Genomic DNA, 22,569 nt, shown 5'->3' with positions numbered 1-22,569 from the left:
TACCAAGCTTACTGCAGAGTAACGGAAAACCTCAGGGGCATTTCTAAATGCTCTCTCTGTCTTTAAGGTTTACTGAGATCTCTAATAGAGCAAGTTGAAACCTTCTTGTGAACATCAGCTGAGCAACGGTACTGACTGGCTGCATTCATGCCTTGTTTTCCTGGAGCTCCTCGGATGCTGTTCTTTTCACTGCTCAGGCCCAGGGTGGTTGTTTCTTTTTAAAATATTTTTTTTCAAAATCTCTCCCTGCCCCTCATCCCAGCCCATGATCTCAACACCACCATGAAGCAAGGGGATTGTTTTTACTTTTTGCTTCTGCAATTTTGTTCCTGAGGTGAGTTTAACGGTTTTCATATTCTTGTATTTCAAAACTCGATGAAGCAGTCACCTCCCTCCTTCCCTGGAAGGCAGCAATGGACGCTGGGGAGGGGGCAGTTCACTGCAACAGAGCAGAGGGTGATGCCTCTGTGCTTGCCTGCATGCATACGAGACATCCTCGCTTCCCCCAGCTCCCTCACACACCTCACATCTCACAAGGACTCCCTATTCTTCTGCCTTTGGTTCACCAACCCAACGTATCCATGCCAGATACCCACTCAGACCCATCTTTTTTCTGCCTCACACACCTACCCTGCAGAAATGGGGGTGGGTCCCTCTGCACATCCTTGTGCCACCTGCAACAACATGGGTACAGGTACATTTATCTACAGACCTCACAGCCAGAAGTGTGGTAGTGCACGCTCCCTGCTTTTCTTGGGCTTTTTAAGCTCATCATTGTAGATCTACATTGGGCACTGCGCGTCTGATGGAGAGGCTATGCCCCTGTCACCAGCTCCATGACACCTGGAAAGGCAGGACCAGTATGGTCTCCAGAGGGAAGGACATTCTTCCTTGCCACAGGCAGGTACTCCAACAGGCAAGTCCCCAGCTTTCAGGGGGCAGTTTTGAGGAGAAATGCTCACGCAGCAAAAATTCTCTAGCAGTACCTTGCTACAGTGAGATGCTGCTACAGAAAACACAAGGAAGTGTTTTATCATAGGATGGTGATGGGATCATCCCATGTAAATTTGCAGTAGGGCAAACCTGGGCAGACAGTGTGAGCAGAGTTCTGTTCCTCTATGGACAGTCTCCATATCCAACTGGTGCTCCTGAGATTTCAGAGTTGACAAGATTGAGCAGAACATGTGTAGCAGCAACGCAGGGAGTCCTGCCAGGAGCTCTCATCAAGTTGACATGTGCTTTGATAACTCCTAGGCTCTCCCCCATCTCCAGCAGCTTGGAGAGCTGCCTACTCCATCCCGCTTTGAGAGGAAGCAAACCCCCCCACCCCCCCGCGATGCAGATCGAGCGACAGTTCTATTTGCAGGCCGGGAACACGCTGTATCCCTCTGGGGTGGCTGTACCAGAGGAAACAGAATTAAACCTGACAGTGGACTCCACAGAAGACCAAGAGGGAAAGGTTGTATGGCCAACATCATCCCCCCCGCCTCCAGTGCCCCTGGCTGAGCAGCGCATACAGCTCAGTGGCAGCAGCTACCCCACAGAGCACAAGCTTTGCACCCCAAAGAACACGACAAATCTTGGCATAACCACTTGCCGTATTCTCATGAAAAGGTCATTTCTCTCTGTACCTCTGTTAACTGAGATACTGACTTGTCTTTTGGGTGAGGTCTTCCAGCCCAGGACAACGTCTCCTCACATTTGTACAGACCAAAGCATTTCATAACCTTTATTTTGGCAGACAACTCTAAATATTGTTCAATATGATTAAATTAGACCAGCCAGCCAGTTGTTTGGGGTAGAAAACTGGTCTGTAAACCCTTCCAAGCTCAGAAGTGACAGTGGAGATACAGTCCAGCAATCCACATGCTCACAGAGCATCTCAAATCATAGGCTACTGACATCTAATCAGGAAAGCTCTGTCAAGCTAGTGCTTCGTTATTACAGCAAGCTCTCTAAAGAGGAAAAGGGGTGGGGTGGGGTGTGGAAAATCAAGCAGATCAGCGAGAAAAGCAGTGGGGGGACAACACAGGGGACAGGGAAGCATTACATTTAAAGCTTTAATTAGTCTTCAAACACATAATGGGTTCTGGCACTATAAATCCACTTGACCTCTATTATTGCCAGCACTTGCATGATAAATGCTGGCATTTGTTTTCCCAGTTGTTACCAGCATAGAACAATACTTTTCTCTAAATAAAGCAAGCAAATAGTACCAGTTATTTATGGCTGTGCCATAAAATTCTGGCACCAAGCTGTTGTGTGTCAGTCCATGGAAAGGACCATCTGCTTACCCCCCAAATCCTTTAGACAGGAAAGGACTCGGGGAATCCTGACAGCTCTGAACCCTTCTGTGTCTGAGGATAGGGCTAAATGGGCAAAACAACGTTTTTCTGCCTATCAGTTATTTGAGAGGTTTTCTGGCTGCAGGGTCTAGACAAAAGCCAAAAGTGGGCATGGCTGGTAACAGAAAGGATAGTACACATGAAAATAATGAAGTCAATCCATAACTAAGGGCTGGGGAAAGCTGTCAGGAGGTTGTTTTTCAATGTGGTGTCACATCAGACTTGCTCAGGGACGTTTTGGTCCCATGCAAGGCCCTCCATCCTCAGGTCTCCATTATCAGAACTGGGAGCCAAAAGGACAGGAGCAGTGCCTCTTCTGCTGGGAAGATCAGGCTCCAGCATGTTTGCTCTGATGTGCTGTATTCATTGGCACACAGAGAGCACACAGCTGAGCAAATATCAGCCTTCCAGACAGATCCTGAGCACTACAAAAACCTTCTCTGGAATAACAATTTTGCAGGTTTTTTCTCCATGGCAAAACTCTTCCTTTAAAAAAGAGAAGTATATACAATATGCAGTTAATAAAGAGAAATTACTTTGGAATCAAGATGCTCGTCTGCCTGATTTGGCAGAAGATGCTTTGTGTACATGTCACCAGAGTTTCACATCCTCCAGAATCCAGTCTGACAGCTGAACAACTGGCTGAAAGTAACAGCAGCACTGCACATCTATATGGCACCCAGGAGCCTCCTGACGTCTGGCTGCATCCAGGGTGAACAGCTAGCACAGGCTTCTCAGGCGGGGAGAAGAAATAGACACTCCAGACCCCACACCAGAACAGCCTTCACATTCACATGGAAGAGGTAAGACTTTAAGCAAAAGTCCTCCTTGAAGATAAAGATGGAACAAGGCAGCAAAACCACATAGCTCAGGAAAGCTGCAGTCTTTGAGTACAAGTTGATTTTACATCTTGTAGCCTTACAACTACTACTAATTGCCATGAGGTTGGGCGCATCTTTGATTTCAGTATTCCCATACACATGCAATGGGCATTAGCTTTTCTCTAATTGAGCAAGGCTGGAATAATGCTTATTTGCAAATCAAGTGTTAGCAATCCAGGTCAAAGAACGAAGTATTTTGGTGTATTTGCAGCATCTAGAAAATGCAGAGTACCCAATCATGCAATACCTAACAGATACTAAATACAAGCCTTGGAGCTTGTGGGAAGCTTGGAGATGTATTAGAGGCAGCCTACTGTAACCATAACCTCCCCCAGGCAATGGTCTGCTTACTAGATTAACAGTTGTGGGGACAGGAGGATTTTCTGGGCAATAAACTGAACTGGGTGGAGCAGGCTGGGAGGAGGCATGTAACCTCAGGGCTAATTCAAGAACAGCATGAAAGGCTTGGCAGGAACACCTGGGTTCCTCCTAAGAGCAAGATCTTCTCTGCCAGTATATAGCAGAGTCTCATGACCTCCCATCTTCCTTTATCAGCTTATGTTGAACAAGCAGAGATCAAAAAGAAACCGAGTTTGAACTAGAAAGTGACACACGGTAATTAACACAGGCAACACCTCCAGCAGCTAGACAAGCCCAGCTACGGCAGCAGAGTCCTACAGACTGACTCAGGGAGGGCAAAAGAGAGAGCACCACACGTCAGAGCTTTGCAGTGATCAAACACTCCCAGTAAAATCCTCTAAAGAGGGTCAATGTTCTTGATCCCTCCTCCTGGATGCTGTTGTGAATCAGTCAGCAGCTTGCAGCAGCCAGACACTTCCCAGCTACTGGAACATGGCTGGCCACACTGGACTCTGAATTCGTGAGCTCCGTCTCTAGAAGCTGCCAGGTCTCTGCTAAGCAAAGGTTTGTTGTCTGAGCGCTTGTCCCTGCCAGGCTAGGGGCCAGCCTTGCTGCTGAGTGAAGGAGTACGGTTCCTGAGGTCAGTCAAGAGATAACGGTGACTCATGCTGAGGGTCTGGCCTTGCCTTGCTCAGTCAAGCGCCAAAGCAGACCATGGTCATCCGTGTAAGAAGTTTCAGAGATAAAAATTAATTCTAGCTGGGTGAGCTCAGTCCCTTTCTTGCTCTGCTGCAAGAAAATACAATCAGCAGAGGCATCTTGTTCCTCACAGTAATACTGTACCATCAGACAGAAGATCATCATAAGCACAGGCGTTCCCTACTTGCTGGCTACCAAAAGAAACTGTCTGTGTAAAGCGCGTTTGGGAAGCAGACAGCACACACCAGAGCTGGGATGGCTGCAGGAGCCTGGAACAGCAGCCAAAGGGAACTTCAGGCTTCCCAGCTCAGAGCAGGAGCTTGTGCAAGGAACCGGTAATTTCCAAAAAGTTAGCTCTCCCCACAAGAGCCCCTTGATTTAATGGACAGCTTTGCCAAAAGCCACGTTGTACTTTCTCTGCCCCAGGCTTCAGGAACTGGCCTCTCATTCATCCTCCATTCTAGCACTTGCAGACTTCCCTGGCATCAAGATAAAACAAGCACCTGAGTTTCATTAGCTAATTATCTTCTCCTCCAGTCCTGGAGCATTTCCTCTGCTGTGAGCTGAGAAGTTTTGATGTACTTTACATCGATGCTGGGAAGGAGGCTCATGGATAGGGCAAGATGATAGAAGAAGATTTAATACTTCTTAACGCTTTGAGAAGAATATTTTAAAACTTCATAAAGCCAACACTGGGGCAGTCTGAACCGAGTGCTAAATTACTCGTTTTAAATCCAAATGACTCAGAGGTTCATCCCCCCCATCAGCGCTGCTGGAATGATTTAACAGCTATAACAGCAGAGGTTACTCAGATTTAGAAGAAACTCATTACAAAGATAATGAAGAGGCATCCCTTAGAAATCCTTAATCTTCACCCAAGCAGCACTCCTGTCCTTCCCACCCTGCTCCCTTAAGCATCACAGTAAGGACCACCACAGATGCAGGTCTCTTTGGACACCTTCCTGCAGGTGCCTTACTGGGAGGCACACAGGATCATTTGCACTAGCACTCCACTGAGCATCTGTTAGAGCACAATAAAGCAACCAGACCACCTTGCATTTTGCCTTCCACTTGGCCAAAAGCTACTCCGCTTCATTCAACAACCTCATCCATCAAAACCCTGCATAAGCAGGTACAATTAACCAGCACGGCCTCAGGCTTTCATTTTCAGAATGAAAAAAGGCTGAGCTGCAGCCCATCAGCTCTCGGGGAAAATCAAATATAGCTGAGAATACTTAATATAAAGCCATTTTACTCGCTATGCTTACTCAGTCTGACCAGCAAGGACAGGGCAGGTTCCATGCTGAAGCTGTTAGTGGTGTGACTCTTGTACTCAAGTGCCAAGGAAGGCAAATGCTACCTGGACAGTGAAATCACAGCTCAGCGAGCAGGGCTGTCCCCCTGGTCTCAGAGGGTCACATCTCTCTGCTGTCACCCAGCAGAGTCTTTTGCGAGAGGGCTGGGCAAGCCACAGAGAAGGAACATCCCTATCCCTGGGCAGCATCCCAGCCCAAGGCATGGTCTGGCATGGGTTAGCAGCTCTGCCGCCTGTCTGCTTTTCGTCAATAGAGGGCTGGTCAAGCTAGCATATTTCAGCAGCCCTAAACACTTCTTAGATACTTCAAAGATATTTAAAGCAAGCAAACAAACAAAAACAGACAGACTGGGAAACATAAAAGCAGATTTCGTCTACTCCTGTCTAATTGATCCAAGGGTTCAAAGATTCCTGTGAAGAATGCAAGCTCAAAACTGCATTGAGGACGCAAAGACCCACATTCAAAGCCACAAAGAGCTTTGAATCACTGCTGACGATCACTAATCGGGAAGGACTGGGATTTCATGCCCACCCAGGCTCAGCTGCCCACTTCACCATTTGAGGAGACAACCTGAAGCATGGCTGCCTCTCACGCAGGGATGTGCAGTACCCAGCGCAGAGGCTCCTGAACACCAAACAAGTGGAGCAGCCCTGTGCCTACCCTTTTTTCAGCAGAAGATGTGCAGAGAGCAGGGGAAGTCAGGCTCACAGCCGAGTCCTTTCCTGCCCTTAGAGCCTGTCGAGCGCAGCTGGGCAGCAGTGTCTGTGTACTGCAAACAGCACAGAAACCTTGCCAGGAACCAGCTGACAGTGCTCTGAAAGCTTCTAACATGCCAATGCCTTCTGGAACACCTGCATTCCGCCCCACCTACACCCAACTGCCAGGAGAAGTGTTGCTCAGTGTCTCCCATCACTACTGCTTCCATCAGAAATGATGACTGAGGCTGATGCACTGCTGAGAGTGGAAAAGCAGCCCAGAGTCAGTTTTCACTTTGGAGAAGCACTGAGGCTGGCCCGAGCTGATCTCTGCCCTCCATCCAGCACGCCCACCCCTTTGGTGGTGGACGAGCCCCTTCTCTGTGCTCCCCTCCCAGCTGGTAAGCTGCCCTGGCCAGTGCCAGGCTCCAGTGGGGAGAGCTGGCCAAGAGGAACTGAAAAGGGGAAATGTGCAAGGCAGCACTGTTTCATACACACTGGAGACCCGAGTTACCCACCCAGGGACAGCCCAGGCAGGTGCTGCCACCAGGCTGGGTCCAGGAAGGGCTCAGCTCAGTGCTCCCAGCTCACAGTTACCTGCAGAGCGCTGGGCACAGCTGGCTCCTGGCTTGGCAGATGCAGAAACCTCAGCCCAAACCAAGTGATCTGGAAGAGGGCAGCTAGCGAGGGTAGCACAGGCAGTCAGTGCTCCCACCCCACGTTCAGCAGCGATGCCCAGGGCAGAGCTGGCTGCACCCTGGGACACCTCCCAGCACCAGGCAGCGCTTATTCACGGCTGCCTTCACCCCTGCAACTCCTTTATAACCTCAGCAAGTTCCCTTTCTTCTCCCCAAAAGCAAAAACCTACCAGTACTCAATTCCTACTTATCATGTGTGAAAGAGGGTACAACCGTTTTTCAGGGACACATTTTTGGTTGTCTGAAGAAACAGACACAACCTCTGTTTATTTGCTTATGTTTTATCTACTTTCTATTTTTCAGTTTGTTGCCTTAAGCTATCTGTGTTTGCATCTCTTGACAAGGTCATTGCTTTCACAAGTCTTTTGCAGCACTGCCCCACTTCCCTGGCCTCCAGCTTTGTCTTCTGACATCCAGTTGCTCTCAGAATATTAATTAAAATCACAAAGAGCTCAGCAAGATGAGCCAAAACAGCAGAGGAAAACATCAGACACTCCTTCCACCCCCCAGGCCCTCGGCAGAGGGCAATGCCCAAGACTTAGAAGCAAAAGTAACCTGTGAAGGACATCACAGTCTGATGGTCTGGTTCAGGGTTTCTCAGCCAACGGTACAGATTTTCCCAGAACACAAGCTTGCTATGAAACTTTATTCTACCTGCTTGATGAAATGAATGTGGTTTATAACATCCCTGCCTTCTCAGATGACTTTAGCATCCTTATGAATATGCAGCCATTTTATAACCTTAAGCAGGGAAACAAATCCGAAAGGAAAAAAAATAATTGAAAGCTCTCCTCCCCACAAGATTTGTTGACATCAAAAGGCACGGCTGGTTCAGAAGTCAACTTGCATTTCAACTCTCTCACCTGCTTCCTATTACAGAAACAGATGTTCCTCTTGCTGTAAATTGCTTCTATTAATAATATAAATAATTATGCTTTTCTAATCATTTAATATGTGCACAGGAGGGTACCAACATTCCTAGAAGCCATTAAATACACCTCCCTTCTCAAGGGCTCAGAGGCACATTGGGGGCCTCTCTTAATCCTCCACTGAAGTTCAGAGTAAGAGAGCTGAAGCTAGAATAATCGTTAAAGAGAAATCCAGGGAACCAGGGTCCTCTCCACGGGCTGTCCTGAAGACCCATCCTCTCTCCAAATCTCTTTGCAACAAAGACAGCACTTTTCCCACCAGAGATGCATGTGTAAAAGCACGCACATGGCTAAGCACTGCAACACTCACACTCCCTTCCTCCAACAAGATGCTGCTGCACAGCCCTAGCCCACAAAACACAGGGGGCAACTGATTTTTACCTCCCCAGCAGGTTCCCAGGACCCGGTGAGGGGCAGCATCACCCATGTCCTACCAGCTGGGGAAGCCCTACTCTGCAAGGGAACCTGCCCCAGGCCCTGAGGTCCTCTACCTCTCCCACACTGCAAGCCCCAGTCACTCACTGGTTTTCCTCCAGAGAACACTTTGTCCTGTTGACAACAGCCCCAGCCTTGGAAACGTGAATAACAGCACCACACGTTAACAAGGTCACTGCAACCTCCAGTGGCTGCGAACACTGTCTCTGACTACAGCCCTTCTTCCCACTCTCCAGTATCTTACACACAGACTGGCATGGCTCTGGCTGTGTCACATGAGAGAAAAATCACTACTGGCTCCAAGACATTAACACATCACAGGTACATCTGGATCACTGAAGGGCAGGGAGCAGCCCACAGGCTGGCTCTGCCTTGCCCTGCCTCACCTTCCAAGTTCAGCTCAGTGACGGATCCGGCTTGCCACGTGCCTTGAGCAGAAATCCCGACCCTTTGGTGCCACGTCCCCTCCAAGTCTCATGCTGTGAGATGCAGTCAGTGGGGCCACATCATCAGCCGTGTGGGGGATACCGCCATGCACCAGGCTCAGCTCTCCCCAAGAAGGGCTCTGCTCAGACCAAGACATCCCTGACCCCCAAGGGACACTGCCTGCCTGCAGCAGGACACCAGACAAGTCCATAGCAGGCTGCATTCAAGCCCAGATTCAACAGGGAGCATGTTATGAGAGCAGAGCTCCCCGTGCTCTATTTTTCCAATTATTTCCAGCTAAGACAAGGCTGTGTGCTCCTGGCTATGCAATATGGTCAGAGCTGCAGAGCCCTTCTTCCAGATAAATCTGGCCCGACCCCTTCCATGGCAGCTCTTTTACGCAACATGCTCACACATCGGTCAAACGTGTCTCAGCAGGCAATGCTCTCGTGCCCGTGCAGTCCTTGGCACTGCCCTCCTCCTGCACCCCCCACTCCCCAGCCTGAGGGACCTGGCACCCCATCAGCTCATTTCCTCCACGCTTCACACCGTCCCAGGAGCAGCAGCGACATCAAGGTTAATTTCCTGTTCCCCTTTCAGAGCAAAATCATTTGCCAGAAGGAAGCCCCTAACGAGATGCCAGGAATGAACGCAAGGCCCTAGCTAAGTGGTTTCCCAGCAGTTACCAAAGTGGAGATGATGTGCAGGAGGAGGCTGGGGCACCTGCTGTGGCCCACACGACCTTTGAGGAAAGAACTCAGCTCCTGATGGGGCATGGCAGGGCACACTGGCTCCCTTGCCCACAGCTCGATTTCTCAGGAAAAGCTTTAGCAGGCTACGCCTTCAAGATCAATACAGAGAGCAAACACTCACAGCCAGCCTTTCTCCCTCCCAGAACACTGCGCCTCAACCCAAGCATCATCTTCTCTGCGTCAGTTCTACCAACAGGAAAGAGAACATACTGCCTAAGAAATGTGTCTGCACTAACAAGGTCATTTTTAATCAGCCGACACCTCCCGGGATGCAGTTTCGTGTGTGTGAATTATTAAGTCTGTCCACAGCAACAGAGCAACCGGCTGGAAGTGCCCCATGCCAGGCACCCACACAAGTGCCTGCAGCGGGCAGTTCCAGGACAGGCAGACGGTCCCCGAGCTGGGGACACACGTCAGGCTGGCAGGCTGACATCTGTGCTCTCCTGCTCCCTGGGGAGCAGAGGGAGAACAACCCAGGGCCCAATGCGGTGAGTAAAGCCATTTTGTCTGCTGTAACCAAGTCTTGCCATGCGTTCGTGTCCAAGCTGGGCATCATTGCAGCTGTTCTGGGGGTGAGACAGCACCCAGCGTGCTGATGCTCACAGCCTGCCTTCAACCCATGCTGCAGGCTTGTTCCTTGGGTGCTAATCAGAATGAGAGCAGCCAAAAATCCCTGCCAGTCACCTTTTGAAAGCTTGCTTTATCAGTCAAATCAGTTTTAAAAGGGCCCTGCAGAGCTTTAAGAGAGACAAAAGCAGATTTACTGCTTGGAATTCCATGTCCAACGAAGATTAATTCCATTAACTCATTCTGTGCCCTTTTGGGGGCTTATCCTTCCCTGTCCTTGCAGCTTATGGAAAAACACAGAGCAAACAGACCACAGTCTTCTTTCTGGTAAAGGCACTTGATAGCCTCATCTTGCTCTGGCATTCATATTTCCTCCCATGTTGCCCACTTGCAAACACCTCCCCCTCCCCACGCACCATATCACAGCTTTCGTGAGACCTGTCAGTGTCAGCAAAAGCCCAGAAACTCACCTTGTGCTTCATAGCCAGAATAGTGATGAGCTGTACCCACGTCCTCATCCCCAGGGCCCAAGCCAAGGGCTGACTTGAGCTGGGCCATGTTCACCTGTGCTGTCAGCTCCCCATTCCGGTCCCCGATCTACAGGGTGAAAACCAACAGGGCAGCTGGTTAAAAGGCAACGTGCTCTAAGCAAACAGCCCCTAGCAAAGGGTTTGTCAGTCCCATATCAAAGCAAACACACAGACATCGAAAAAAAGAGCTTGGAGACACCCTGAGAGACCATACAGCCCATCTTTCAACACTAAAGCAACTCTCCAAATCAGCTCCTTGGTGATAATTTGGGAGAGGGTCCATAGGTGCTGTGCACTGGGCTGCACCTTGAAACGCAATTGTATGGAGCTTGGTACAATGAACTGCGGGGGCACAGCTCGCCCACTGCTACAGAACTGGGACAGAGCTAAACGTGCACGTCTGGTCCGTCCTGCAACCACGTATGGCTTTGGCAGAGAGCCCTGAAGCGCTCAGCCCCCTTCCTCAAGTATTTCCATAGTTACTGAGCACCAGACAGCCACACTACTATCAGCCACGTGGGTGGTGTCACACTCCGGGCTTGGATGCTCCAAAAGCCCTTATCTCCTGGCTCAGATCCATACAGCTTCGAGTTGTTCCTAGTGATCTACCCACGCAAGACTCCAAAAATCTTTGGGAGTCCAGATTTTTCCACATTCCCATCTCTCACCAGCCTGAGGGCAAGGTAGCCAATGTTACATGTTCAGGAAGAGATCTGTCCAATGGCTTCTGCTACTTAAAATGGGGAGTCATAGGACACGCTGCTCGGCCCTCCTCAAAATTTAACCAAACAAGAAAATTGCCGTGCTGCACATCACCAGCAAACACAGAGAGGGCACTCAGAAACAGCTCTAATCTGCAGAGGAACAGCAGCCTCTGTTACAGAAGACGACCTTGGCTGTTCCCTTGGAGAGGGCTGACTCCCTATTAAATGCCTTCCAACAGCTCTTTTGTGGTCCTTCGAGATAGACTGCAGTGTGAGCCATCCTAGAACAAAATCATAAATCCTCACATTATTTATGACAAAGCCCCAAACACTAGTAAAGGGAGGCAGATCAAACAGCTTATTATCAGGCATAAATACCCTGCCAATTACAAGAGATTGGCTGCTGACATCATTTCCAGAGAAACTACTATGTCCTGCTTAGGTCTCACAGTCCTTGATGCTCTGTTAAATGCTTCTCTGACTTCCACTCATTCCAGATCATCTCCAAGGCCCTATTAACATCAGAGGAACACACTGGCAGGACAACGATGCTGGGCAGGACCTACAACACATACCCTAGCAGAGCCCTGTTTTCTGCCCTCAGCTCACATGTCTCAGTTCCCCAGGAGCCCTCTGCTGCATGCAGAAGTCAAAAAGGTACTCGGAGCAGCGTCTGAGAGCTAGGGCAGCTTCCAAGGTTTTCAGGTACACACCCTTTATTCCAGCTGTCACTGAAAAATTTCCTCTGAAACCTCCGATCACCTTACAGCAGCTTCCAGTGTGGTTCCTCTGAACAGGCTTCATTTGGATTCAAATGTCACCATCAGCATTTTGTTGGGGGAGAAGGGGGAAAGGGTAATGGCAAACGAGCTGCAAACATCAGTGTGCAAAGGTCTAAAATCGCTGGGTTTCTGCTGGGCAAAATGCTGGTGCTTGCCACAACAGCACAAGCCGTTCACTTGGCTCCCAAGGCTAAAATAAAACGTGAGCTTTATAACAGAATCACTAGCTGCTAGAAGCTAATGCAGGCTCTCCTCAGAAATGGACAGTCTCTGCACTGCTCCATAATTAATGATGTAGGGGAGTTTATTAGCCATCTGCCATGAGTAACCTACTCCTGACATGCCCTGTAATCACAGCCATCACCCCAGAATGAGAACACTGCGAACCTCCACCCCAACGGGTTTCCCCTCCACCCTCAGAAGTCACCAGAACCACTGCTGCTCCTGGCCTCCTGTCACCCCTCCTCTGCACTGCAACGAGCTGCCATCTGGCCCCGAGTAATCAGCCCCACGCTGCAACACAGCCCTAGTGGGCTATAGCTGCAGAAGTTACTTTGTCCTAAAGCGTACAGGGCCAAAGAACAGTATTTCTTCTGCATGTCTGATAAGCATAACTAAATACATAATTAGGCTGGTATGTCAACCCTGCCCTAAGATTTAGCCAACCCAATAGACTGGGAGGAGAACACACAAAGCATTTACACATGGTGATTTCAATTAGTACTTCATCTGGGGAAGACTAAAGAGGACACAGCTGAATGCCACACAACATACTGGAAAGAGCAAACCATGGGATTCTTGCTTTCCATACTTCTAAGCCACCTAAAAATGCTGTAGGTTCTTGTACCAGGAAAGCTGCAGCTAGCTGGGCAAGCATGGCTGTGAAAACGAGAATAGCTGCATGCACGAAAGCCCGGACAGCACAGCAGCAGTACGGGGCCAGCTGCAGGCTGCGCTCGTCCAGCATCAGCAATCGATGGCACGAGGACAATGCTAGAGTTCACCCCCTCGCAGCTGGGACACCCTGCCAGCTCCGCTGAGAAGAAATGACTTGTCAGACGTACACCTGCACCCTGTGCTGTCGCACAAAATACGGTAAGTTTAGAGCACCCAGCCACCAGGGAGAAACTAGCCTTTTTTTTCCTGCAGGTACTTAACTTGCCAGCAAATTGAGCCAGACCACAGCTAGAATCACCAGGTCCATCTCAGTCAGAATCTCATAAGCCTTATGTTCAGGAAAGGAGGGGGGTTGTACTACCAGACTGGACACCAAGTGGTATCAGTTCCTTCACACCAGCTGGGTGCACAACACCTTGGTCAGCAGACCAGACAGTGAGTCCCTAGATCTCTTCCCATCCAGGAACATCAGTTAAGAGCAATGTACAGCAAATTTATTAGCTGTAATTAAAAGGAAGGCTGGGAGCCTTCTATAAAAGGAGCATCTTCCAGCCAAGCTCTGCAGTTCCTAAAGACACCACTGAAACAGCACATACACAAGGGCTTCCCGGAGCAGTCATTGCAAGAGGGATACAGCTTACTGGCACAAAATAAAACCTTCCTCTCAACAGGGTGGACTGATTCCCTCCAATCTAAACCAGCTTTTCTTACCTCTTGGGAGATTTCAAGATGTTTCCTTGCAAAGTGCAAAGCTTGTTCATGGCTCCCCAGGGAGACATAGGCATTTCCTAGACTCCAGCAGGCTCTTCCTTCTCCCACCCTGCAAAACAGGAAACCGTCAACCACAGAAATGCTGGGCAAAACCCAGCAGCACGGCATCCCCTTCGGCGCCTCCTTCCCCAGAGCACTGGCAGCCAGGCCTCCCAGCCACATTTTCACCTACAGAAAGGTTCTACAAAGGAAAACGAAATGCACTGTGCACCTTAAACTCTTCTGGTGCCATCAGTAAGATCAGGGAACGAGCAATAGCCTCAGAAGTGGACCTCCACCCACAGCAGCAAAAAGCTAAGCAGCGCAGCAAAGACCCAGAACGGTTTGGCTTCTTTTGTGAGAGTCAGCCCAAAAGCACAAGCCAGAGCTCCTGTCCAGCTTCTGCCTCACACAGCAAGGATTCGTCTCCAGAGGTGCACAATGCATCAAAAGGGCACATAACACCCAGGGATTTTGTTCAACAACAGCCCAGGATTAAACTAGCAAGAATATGACAAGGAGAGACTGTTGCAGACACGCAACATTCTCCTGCTTAAATACCATCACTGTGTCACCCAAGATGCATGCAGTTTTAGTCTGTGCATGCAACAGTTGAGCAAATATTGACCTATTTCCACAAGGCTTTCAGGGCATTGCTTCTTGTTTTCAGAAGCCAGGGAGTGCAGGCAGGTGTGGAACAGGCAGCCCTCACCCCCAGCCCGAGCTAGACACCCAGGTGTCCCTGGAGCAGGTTTCAGCACCTGTTTGCACAAGCAGGCAGAGACCTACAGCTGATCAGAGCCTGCTCAGCTCTGCAAGCGAGCAGATGTGGGGGGTGACGGGATAAAAAAAGCATATGGGGGCGCAGGGGGAGGTTCAGCATGACTGCAACTCCCTTTTCAGAGGTTTGGGCGGGTTGATCAGCATTTAAACATTTTTCTTGTCACCCTGTTCAATACCTTCTGCTCATAGGGTGTGTTCCCAGAAATGCAGGAACCCACAGGCCTGCACCCCCACAGCATGATTCACCCTTGGGTGGGATCATACCTTCTCTGAGCAGATAGTGCCCGAAGTGCCACGGATCTCCCATTCTAATGTCTCTGCTCCATCTAGTGGAGGACACCCAGACTCCCAAGAGCCATCAGCAGCAACACCGAACGCGGTGGCTGCAGAGTCACTTCGGCTGCAAGGTGGCTCCAAGATCACAGAGAGAGTATCCAGGAGAAAGGAACCCACCTCTCAAAAAATGTATATATTAAAAAAAAAAAAAAGCACCAGGCCTCCCAAAGAAGGCATGACAAGAAGCAAAATTTATCATCTCCATGTGCTCTATGTAACACTTGTTTCTACATGGAACTTTCCAGTACTATTGCAGAGCAACAAGACAAAGTGGCACATATGCATGCCCTAGCCACACAGTTTCTAGGAAGGAAGACACAATATTTTTGAACTTGGGGGAGCTTTAGAGGGGCCCTTCTGGGATAAAACAGCAGTAGATGCATGGCAAAGTGCTGAATACAATGCATTTTCTTGAAGTACTTATTAGAAATCTCACGCTGCCCACGCAGACGTAGCACTAAGGGCACAATCTCCAGGTTTGAGTGACATGATAAAGATGTCAATCACGTTATGTTTTTGCTGGCTGACTGGACTAAGACCTAGGTTCTATGAGATTTCTAACGACTTTCAAGAATACGCATCACTGCTGTTTAACCCCAGCAGTAGAGAACAGCAAGTCAACAGGGAAGGGTCAGTGCTCTGAACCCACCAGATCAGAGACACCATCTCCTGAGGCAGCCCTTTACCTGTCTCCCAGCTCCTGTGCTATCACCAGGTGTTTTAGATGGTACTCGATTGCTCTTTCATAGTCTTGAAGCAGTGTGTATGTGTTTCCAAGACTGTAGCAAGCCTGGGCTTCCACTGCTTGGTCTTTGAGTTGTCTGGAGAGCTGGAGTGTTTTCCTGCAGTGGAACAGATGGGAACAAAGAGACCTGGTCACTGCAGGGCACTCTGCAAGGTGACAGAAAAGTCACCACTCGGGTGTGCGCTGTGTCGCAGTTGACGCCTGTAACACGATGCAGGCTGTCAGGTGGCTGTATTACTCGCCGCTATTGAGCGCCACACATGCAACTGGCCTCCAGGTCTCCTGTGACATCCTTCTGAGCCTATGAATTCACTGCAGTAGGTCACAACTTCCAGGGAACAGGTACTCCAAGTCTGCTTTAGCCCCTGGCACTTACTTGTAGTATTCGGCGGAGATGTCAAACCTCCCAAGGAAGATGTGCGCATTGCCCAGGTTGCTGTACGCCCTCCGCTCGGCTGCCTTGTCCCCAAACTCCTTCGCAATAGCAAGGCGCTGCAGCAGACACAGATTAGTGAGTACAGGCTGGCTGTTGCCAGGTTTCCGTTACGCAGAAACTTTTCTGGGAGGTTAACTTCTTGGTTTGCAAAGCTCCTACCCAGCAAGGTAGTGGTGCACATGCCTAGCAGGGCTGGATGCAGCAGGAAATCTCTCCCTCTGTGCAATTCAGCATCAGGAAGGGCCTTTGTAACACTGGGAATAATGCTGCATCCTTCGCCAGCTCCTACTCCAGCCCTGTCAGTACACATGCCTCTAGCTAAAGTGCGAAATGAGTTACATATTTCAAGAGCTGAATAAAACAGGAGAACGGAGAGCTGTAGGTCAGGCTGTGAAGAGATGTGGTTGATCAGCAGACTGAAGTGCAGGAACAAGGCTGTCACTTTGCGCAGTGCTGTGGCACAGAACAAACATGCACGTGGGTGTACTCCATCTCACTGTGTTGCAGCTGTTCCCCATAACCTCTGCCCCTGCCTGCACCTCGGTCCTCCTCCTCCTCTTACGTCCCCTCGCTCCCCCACCTCTCACTCTCACTTTGCAGTATCTGCTCCTGGTCCCAAACACTGCACAGCGTTTTTCTACCCCTTTTCAAGCCCCTTTTCCCAAAGCACTGCTGGCTGCTGTACCCCAGCATTTAAAAGTCAGAAGAGCTGTGACAGAGCTGACTTTCCAAGGTGCTAAGCACCTTGCACTGCAAGGAAACTGTTATATACTCTGAAATAGATGCTAGCTTGCATTCAAACTGGAGCAGGGAGTGTGTCACCTCAACCCTCTGTAAAGATTTACAGAGAGTTACTATGCTCTACAAGCAACACTTATTCCTGATCAACAGCTCTTTCAGCAGCTTAATTAAATTCATGGCTTGCATTTATTAAAATCTAGACCAACACAAATTAAGAGCAGAAAAGCCTTGCTAGCCCAGCTGCAATTTGCCCTTAGCAATCTCCTTTGGTTTCCAAGCCAGCAGCACCTTTCCCTCAAGCTGCTCATTAGGTTCTGATGGGGACTGGAGTAAGATGTTGCTCAGCATGAGTTAGTACAACAGGGCCAGACCCTGAGGGTACTCGCAGGAGGGAGAAAAACACAGCTGAGGGAAAACATCTCCCTGTACTTCCTGGGCTGTGGCGAGAAGAAAGGCTGCTCTCCAACAACCAGTCTCAGCCCCTGACTCCAGTAGAAGGTGCAGCGGTTTCCTACCTCCTTGTGGAAGGCTATAGCTTCACTGAAATTGCCAAGTAAGTAGTGGGTGTTGCCAAGGTTGCCATACGCACGGCCCTGTGCAGCTCTGTCCCCCAGCTCCTTCACCAGGGACAGGTTCCTCCTGAAAGAAATCAGAGTAGTACATCTGGTGAGACACAGCCCACACTCTGCAGGAGACACAGTGAAGAAACTTGCACCATAAAGAAAGGAGAGCTAATCCTGGAGAAGGATTTGCCCCTTCCCAACCGCCCATCCTGCAGGCGGTCACCCCTTGGCAGGTGGAAGTCTGGTGATCAATGCTAGCTGCAGCTCTGGGAGCCTGTGCAGATCCAGTGGTGTAAGTCCCTGTTGCTCTCTCAACCTCAAGGAATCTGTAGCCGTGTACAAGAACTGCACAAGTGCTCACACAACAATGGATCACACTGACAGGATCCCACATTAAACAAGAAATGGGCACCTTACTGTACAGGGGAGAATCAGGAGCATAGGAGAAAGGAGATTACCTGCCACAGGACAGGCACAAACCTAGGGAGAGGGGCAAGATCCACAGTCCCATGCCAAGACTCTGCTTATGGAGCTTCCCAGCACTTACCTTGGTTTTTCCCCCCTTTACACACACAGCACACATAAGGAAGCATAGAGCCCCCAGCTGGCATAAATTTACCCACTGGCTATGCTACATGCACCGTTCTCTGGAAAAAAGGGTGGTGAGCTACATATAGGCACTATCACATCCTCAGATATGAGATCTTGTCACTCTCTTCATTTAAAAAGGCTACTTAAAACCCTTGCATTACTGAAGCAAAACTTTGAAGCACAAGAGGAAAAGCATTAGCCCAAAAGTCCGGTGACAACCTTCCTGCGTGGGACATCAGAGTGATCTTTGAAACTATTTAGGAAAGGGGAGGACATTACAAGCAAGATAAACTACAGATCCACACAAAAATGTAATGGCTGCCTGCAAACAACATCTTGGGTTCATTTAAAATTTTCTCCCAAGATAATGGTCATTAAAAAAAGAGACATAGGTAGCTGGCCCCAGGACCTTAGGATTGTGCCAGTGTGTGCCACAATGCTTCTTTGTGGCTTTGGTGGGGCAATGGGATATATTACATAGTATATGCTGTTGAGGGATATTAAAAAATCCTCCTTGGTTATATTCTTTTCATCAGATGTGCTTAGAAAAGTGTAATACAGGGCAATGACAATCCTCTGGTCCTGATTAACCATCAGCAATTTTGAAAGAATGCTTGGTAAGCATCTGTGCAGGTTTCTACAAGTGAGCCAGTTTGTCTGATACTGAATTGCAAAGGACAAATTGAAGGACAAGCAGGACTTCCAAGTGAAAGTCTCTTCTCTGCGTGAAGGAGAGTCTCTTTCATGGCCCCAGTGATGGAGACACACAGGGATCCATTCTTAACAAGGCCAGCAGAGAGCAGCAGGGGCTGCAAGAGCTTCCAAATACAGCTCTGAGAAGGAGCAGACTACTGAACTTAACCGCATATTCATACTTTAAACCACAGTGAGTTTTACCAAGGCAATGCCAGGATGAATTTTAGCTCCAATTTTATAGAAGCTTGCAGTCCCTCTCTCACCTGCCTTGAGATTAATTTGCCATCGTAACTTGGCATCTCAGGAGAATATTCCTAATTCATTACAACATGCAAAAACTCACCCAGTGGCCAGATTTTCAAGAGCTCTGAGCTCACAGTCCCATTCTTTGTAACAAACGTCTTCCAGAGCTCCCACATCCTCAGTGGCCCAGGAAACAAACCCCTGCTATGAGAAATGCTTCCAACAGGACTCGGGAAAATCTGTCACTTTGCATCCCATGCAGCTGTCATTAGCCTAAGAGTTACCAGAGCTCAGCTAACCTGCAGACCCTGAAAGCTGCCAGCAGACCAGAAACATCAAAAATGTAGATTACGATCTGAGCAGGACAAGCTCAAAGGCGAACCTGTGTGCATACTAGCAGTCACTGATGCCCCCCGAGCCCCGAGCCCCGCAGGGTTGGCCAAGCTTGAATACTTACTCGTAATATTCTGAAGCTTTCTGTAATGTCTCCTTGACTTCTTGAGGCACGTAGCCTGGGTCTTGAGCCATGTTCCAGGATAAGTGCTTTCCCTTTGCATGGTAAACATTTCCTATATTATAGAGTGCTCTGGCTTCACCTACCTAAAGGGAGGAAGAACCAAGGTTTTACACTTCACATCCCGATACGGACCTTTTCATTGCTGGGCAGACACGGTCGAAGCCAGGAGGCCCACATTTTCCCTTCCCACCTTCACTATCATGCCAGCTGTTACTGTCAGCAGCGTGGACCTGTGATGGCAGCCAGAAGGGAGAGCTCTACACACCACCTCCTTCCAAAGCCTACCTTCACTACACCATATCACATTTACTGACTTGCAGACAGACTATTTTTAAAGTTAGGAAATACTTCCTGTTAGATGCCATGAACCAATTACCTTGTCTCCCTGCTCCTGAGAGATGTCCAAGTGTCTCTGGCAACAAACAACAGCTTCGTCAAACTGCCCAAGTATTTTCAATGTATTCCCGAGGTTGCCGCTTGCCTTGGCTTCTCCAATGCGGTCCCCGATGGTTCTACAAGATGACCAGAGGAAGGATGAGAGGTGTTAAAGAGCTCCCATGCTTTTATTCACCATCTGTTGGTGGCAGGATTCAAGCTGCAGCAAGTGCTGCATGGTATGTACAGCACATCCAGCAGCTCCCAGCACACATGCCAAGCTCAAATGCTTCATACAAGCTCTCTCAATTTTGAAGACAGATCCTTGTTCCCTGTTTTGCTGTCTTGGGTGAACTGCTCTGATGACTTTGGGTGTACCTACAAGTACCTGGGGACAAGAGAACAGGACGCTGCCCTGCTCTTGCTACAAGCACTCTCCTCACATCCATATCCCTTTCTCCACCTCCCTGCTCTGAAGGTGGCTGACCCATTCTTGTTGCCCCCAGAGTTCTCCAAAGCACACTCAACCCATGCCCCAGGGCTAGTTTTGGATGCTTATTTCTAGGGCAGATTCCCTCAGGCTGCTGCGTTCAGACCCCACAGAACTTGCCTTTGCTCAAGCCCTGAAAAGCTGAATCTGATCAGGATGAAGCACTGCTGACATGCTTACCTGGCCAGGGTAAGGTCATGTTTATGGTACTCCAGGGCCTTGGAGTACTCCTTTAGGTAGAAATAGGCGTTGCCCAGCTGACTGTAGATGGCACTGAGAGTCTTCAGATCCTCTGTCCCCACCTGCACCGCCGCTTCAAAGAAGGCTGCCCCAGCTTTAAAGTCCCCAGCCTTGCACAAGCGCTCTCCTTCCAGGGCCAGTTCCAGGCAGGATGCCTCCATTCTGCAAAAAGCAAGACAGTAATTTCTAGAGGAGTTAGACCACAGTGCACCCATGCTGCTATGCAATGGTTAAAAAGTTCACTTCATCACATATCTTTAATTACTCACAGCACCAGGAAAAAAAAAAAAAATCTATAAAAACACTCTGGAGGGAGCCACCTTCCAGGCAGCAGCTCCTTCTCTGCATTCAGCGCCAAGCACCAAGGCACCAGCCTCAGGTCAAACACTGTCTGGGCGATAATAACCTGGGGACACACAGCTAGCACACCTCAGCTGTGTGGACACCAGCTTCCAGTACACATGGTGGGCACTCAGCCCCTCCAGGAAACCAGCCTCCTAGGCATGAGACACAGGAGCATCCAGATGTACAGACCGCATCTGCAAGTGGCCAAAGGCACCCCTGGGTTCCCAGTAGGAATCTGAACAAGAAACTCGGGGCTCCTGGCTCTCAAGATGCACACTTATACCACAAGATTAACATGGCTTGTGTTTTTCTTCCAGGTGGTGCACATCACAGAAGCCACCTACCCAGACTATTCATGCCTGCACTCCTCTCCTTGGGGTAACAGAGAGGGTAGCCAAATTGTAACACATCTTCATTGCGTATCGGAGAAAGCCCTGGACTGTGCAGAAATTCTTGGCTGAGCAGCTTCCAGTGCTTGGTGTCTGCTTTTCATTAACTCCCCTACTGTCACTTTTTCCACAGGCGCTCTGCACATTAGCCTCCAGGCTAGCTCTCCTCCCTTGCATTTCTTGACACCTTTGGCAATGGCACACGCTATGCTGTCAGTGAGAGCACTCCGGGAGCCAGCAGAGAGGAGCAAGACCAGTGGTACTGCTTCAAGAGAAAGGAAACTTACTCCTTTGAGTGCTCTGCCAAATCCTTGCTAAAGTACAGCCATCCCTGTCAGGCTGTGTGTATCCAGAGTTCTCAGAAGGGACAGAGCACGCGTTTGAAAGCTTACATTTGGAAACATCTTGCCTGCTGCAAAGTCAGCCACTTCATGAGGTGGACAGACACTGCATGTTCCTGCTCCTCTAGTCAGATGCTTCTCTTCGGCTTTTTCGTTTCTGCTCAATGTATTTTTAAAAGTCAAAACTAACTAGGTCAAAGGTAGACATCCGCGCAGAAAAAAACATAGCTCACTTGTCCAGAGTCAGAAAAGCAAGGGTCAGACAAAAGACAATAAATGTTCAAAGCCAGTTTCTAGTCTGTTTTCAGGCAAAGAGCACTTGCAGGAAGTTTGATTGTAGCACCAAGACCAAAAGAACAACTTGCTCATCATCGCTGTGACAGCACCCACCCAGCTGACATCTCCTGTAGCAGCCTCCCGCTGAGCCCTGAACATGCTTCCCCCAAAGCCACCCTTACAACCCAAGGGCCAGGGTCTCTGCAGACCCAGGCTGAGGTGTGCTGGCCAAGCCGGGGCACTGTGCTGCTCTGCCTTCTCTCCCTGAGGGCACAACCCACCGCCCTGCACCCATGCTCCCACCACACTGACTTCAGGGCACAGTTCCTCCTGCTCCAGTACCTTCTGCCCATGCCTGCACCCAGCACTTGCCTCCCACTGCTGCGGAGGGGCACGGGGAGACGCACGTACAAAATACCAATCCTGATCTATTTTCCCTACAAACAGGCAGAATGGCGTTTTCTCAGCTGTCAGGAAACAAAGCCAGCTCCTCTATAAGCGGTGCATAAACTCTCCAAAATCCAGCCCTATTTGCCTGGCAATCTCCCTGCTGAGTCGGCTCCATATGGCTCCAAACACCCAACGTTTGGCAGCCCAACGGTATCTTCCAAAGCAGGACAACCCACAAGGGCTGTCCAAACAAACAGGAAAAAAACAACCACCAAAGAGCAAAAGACCTGGTTTCAGACTCTCCCT

The 22,569-nt window shown here is 49.4% G+C and overlaps 1 protein-coding gene across 2 annotated transcripts in view; it reads right to left on the bottom strand.

The window, feature by feature from the left end:
* The window catches only part of GPSM1 (G protein signaling modulator 1), an 83,262-nt gene that overhangs the window by 35,557 nt on the left and 25,136 nt on the right, over nucleotides 1–22,569 (bottom strand). For both annotated transcript variants that reach the window (XM_040606416.1, XM_040606415.1), the window contains exons 2-9: nucleotides 20,463–20,684; nucleotides 19,794–19,929; nucleotides 19,358–19,500; nucleotides 17,323–17,446; nucleotides 16,007–16,122; nucleotides 15,572–15,727; nucleotides 13,728–13,836; nucleotides 10,574–10,700 (exon numbers count right to left, since the gene is read on the bottom strand). In XM_040606416.1, coding sequence (XP_040462350.1) covers nucleotides 10,574–10,700; nucleotides 13,728–13,836; nucleotides 15,572–15,727; nucleotides 16,007–16,122; nucleotides 17,323–17,446; nucleotides 19,358–19,500; nucleotides 19,794–19,929; nucleotides 20,463–20,684 — 1,133 coding nt within the window. The remainder of the gene's footprint in view (nucleotides 1–10,573; nucleotides 10,701–13,727; nucleotides 13,837–15,571; nucleotides 15,728–16,006; nucleotides 16,123–17,322; nucleotides 17,447–19,357; nucleotides 19,501–19,793; nucleotides 19,930–20,462; nucleotides 20,685–22,569) is intronic.

The sequence above is a fragment of the Falco naumanni genome, chromosome 9 (genome assembly GCF_017639655.2).
Source record: "Falco naumanni isolate bFalNau1 chromosome 9, bFalNau1.pat, whole genome shotgun sequence".
Lineage (NCBI taxonomy): Eukaryota > Metazoa > Chordata > Aves > Falconiformes > Falconidae > Falco > Falco naumanni.
Note: the sequence above shows the minus strand (reverse complement) of the source record. Positions and strands in the feature narration are given on the sequence as shown.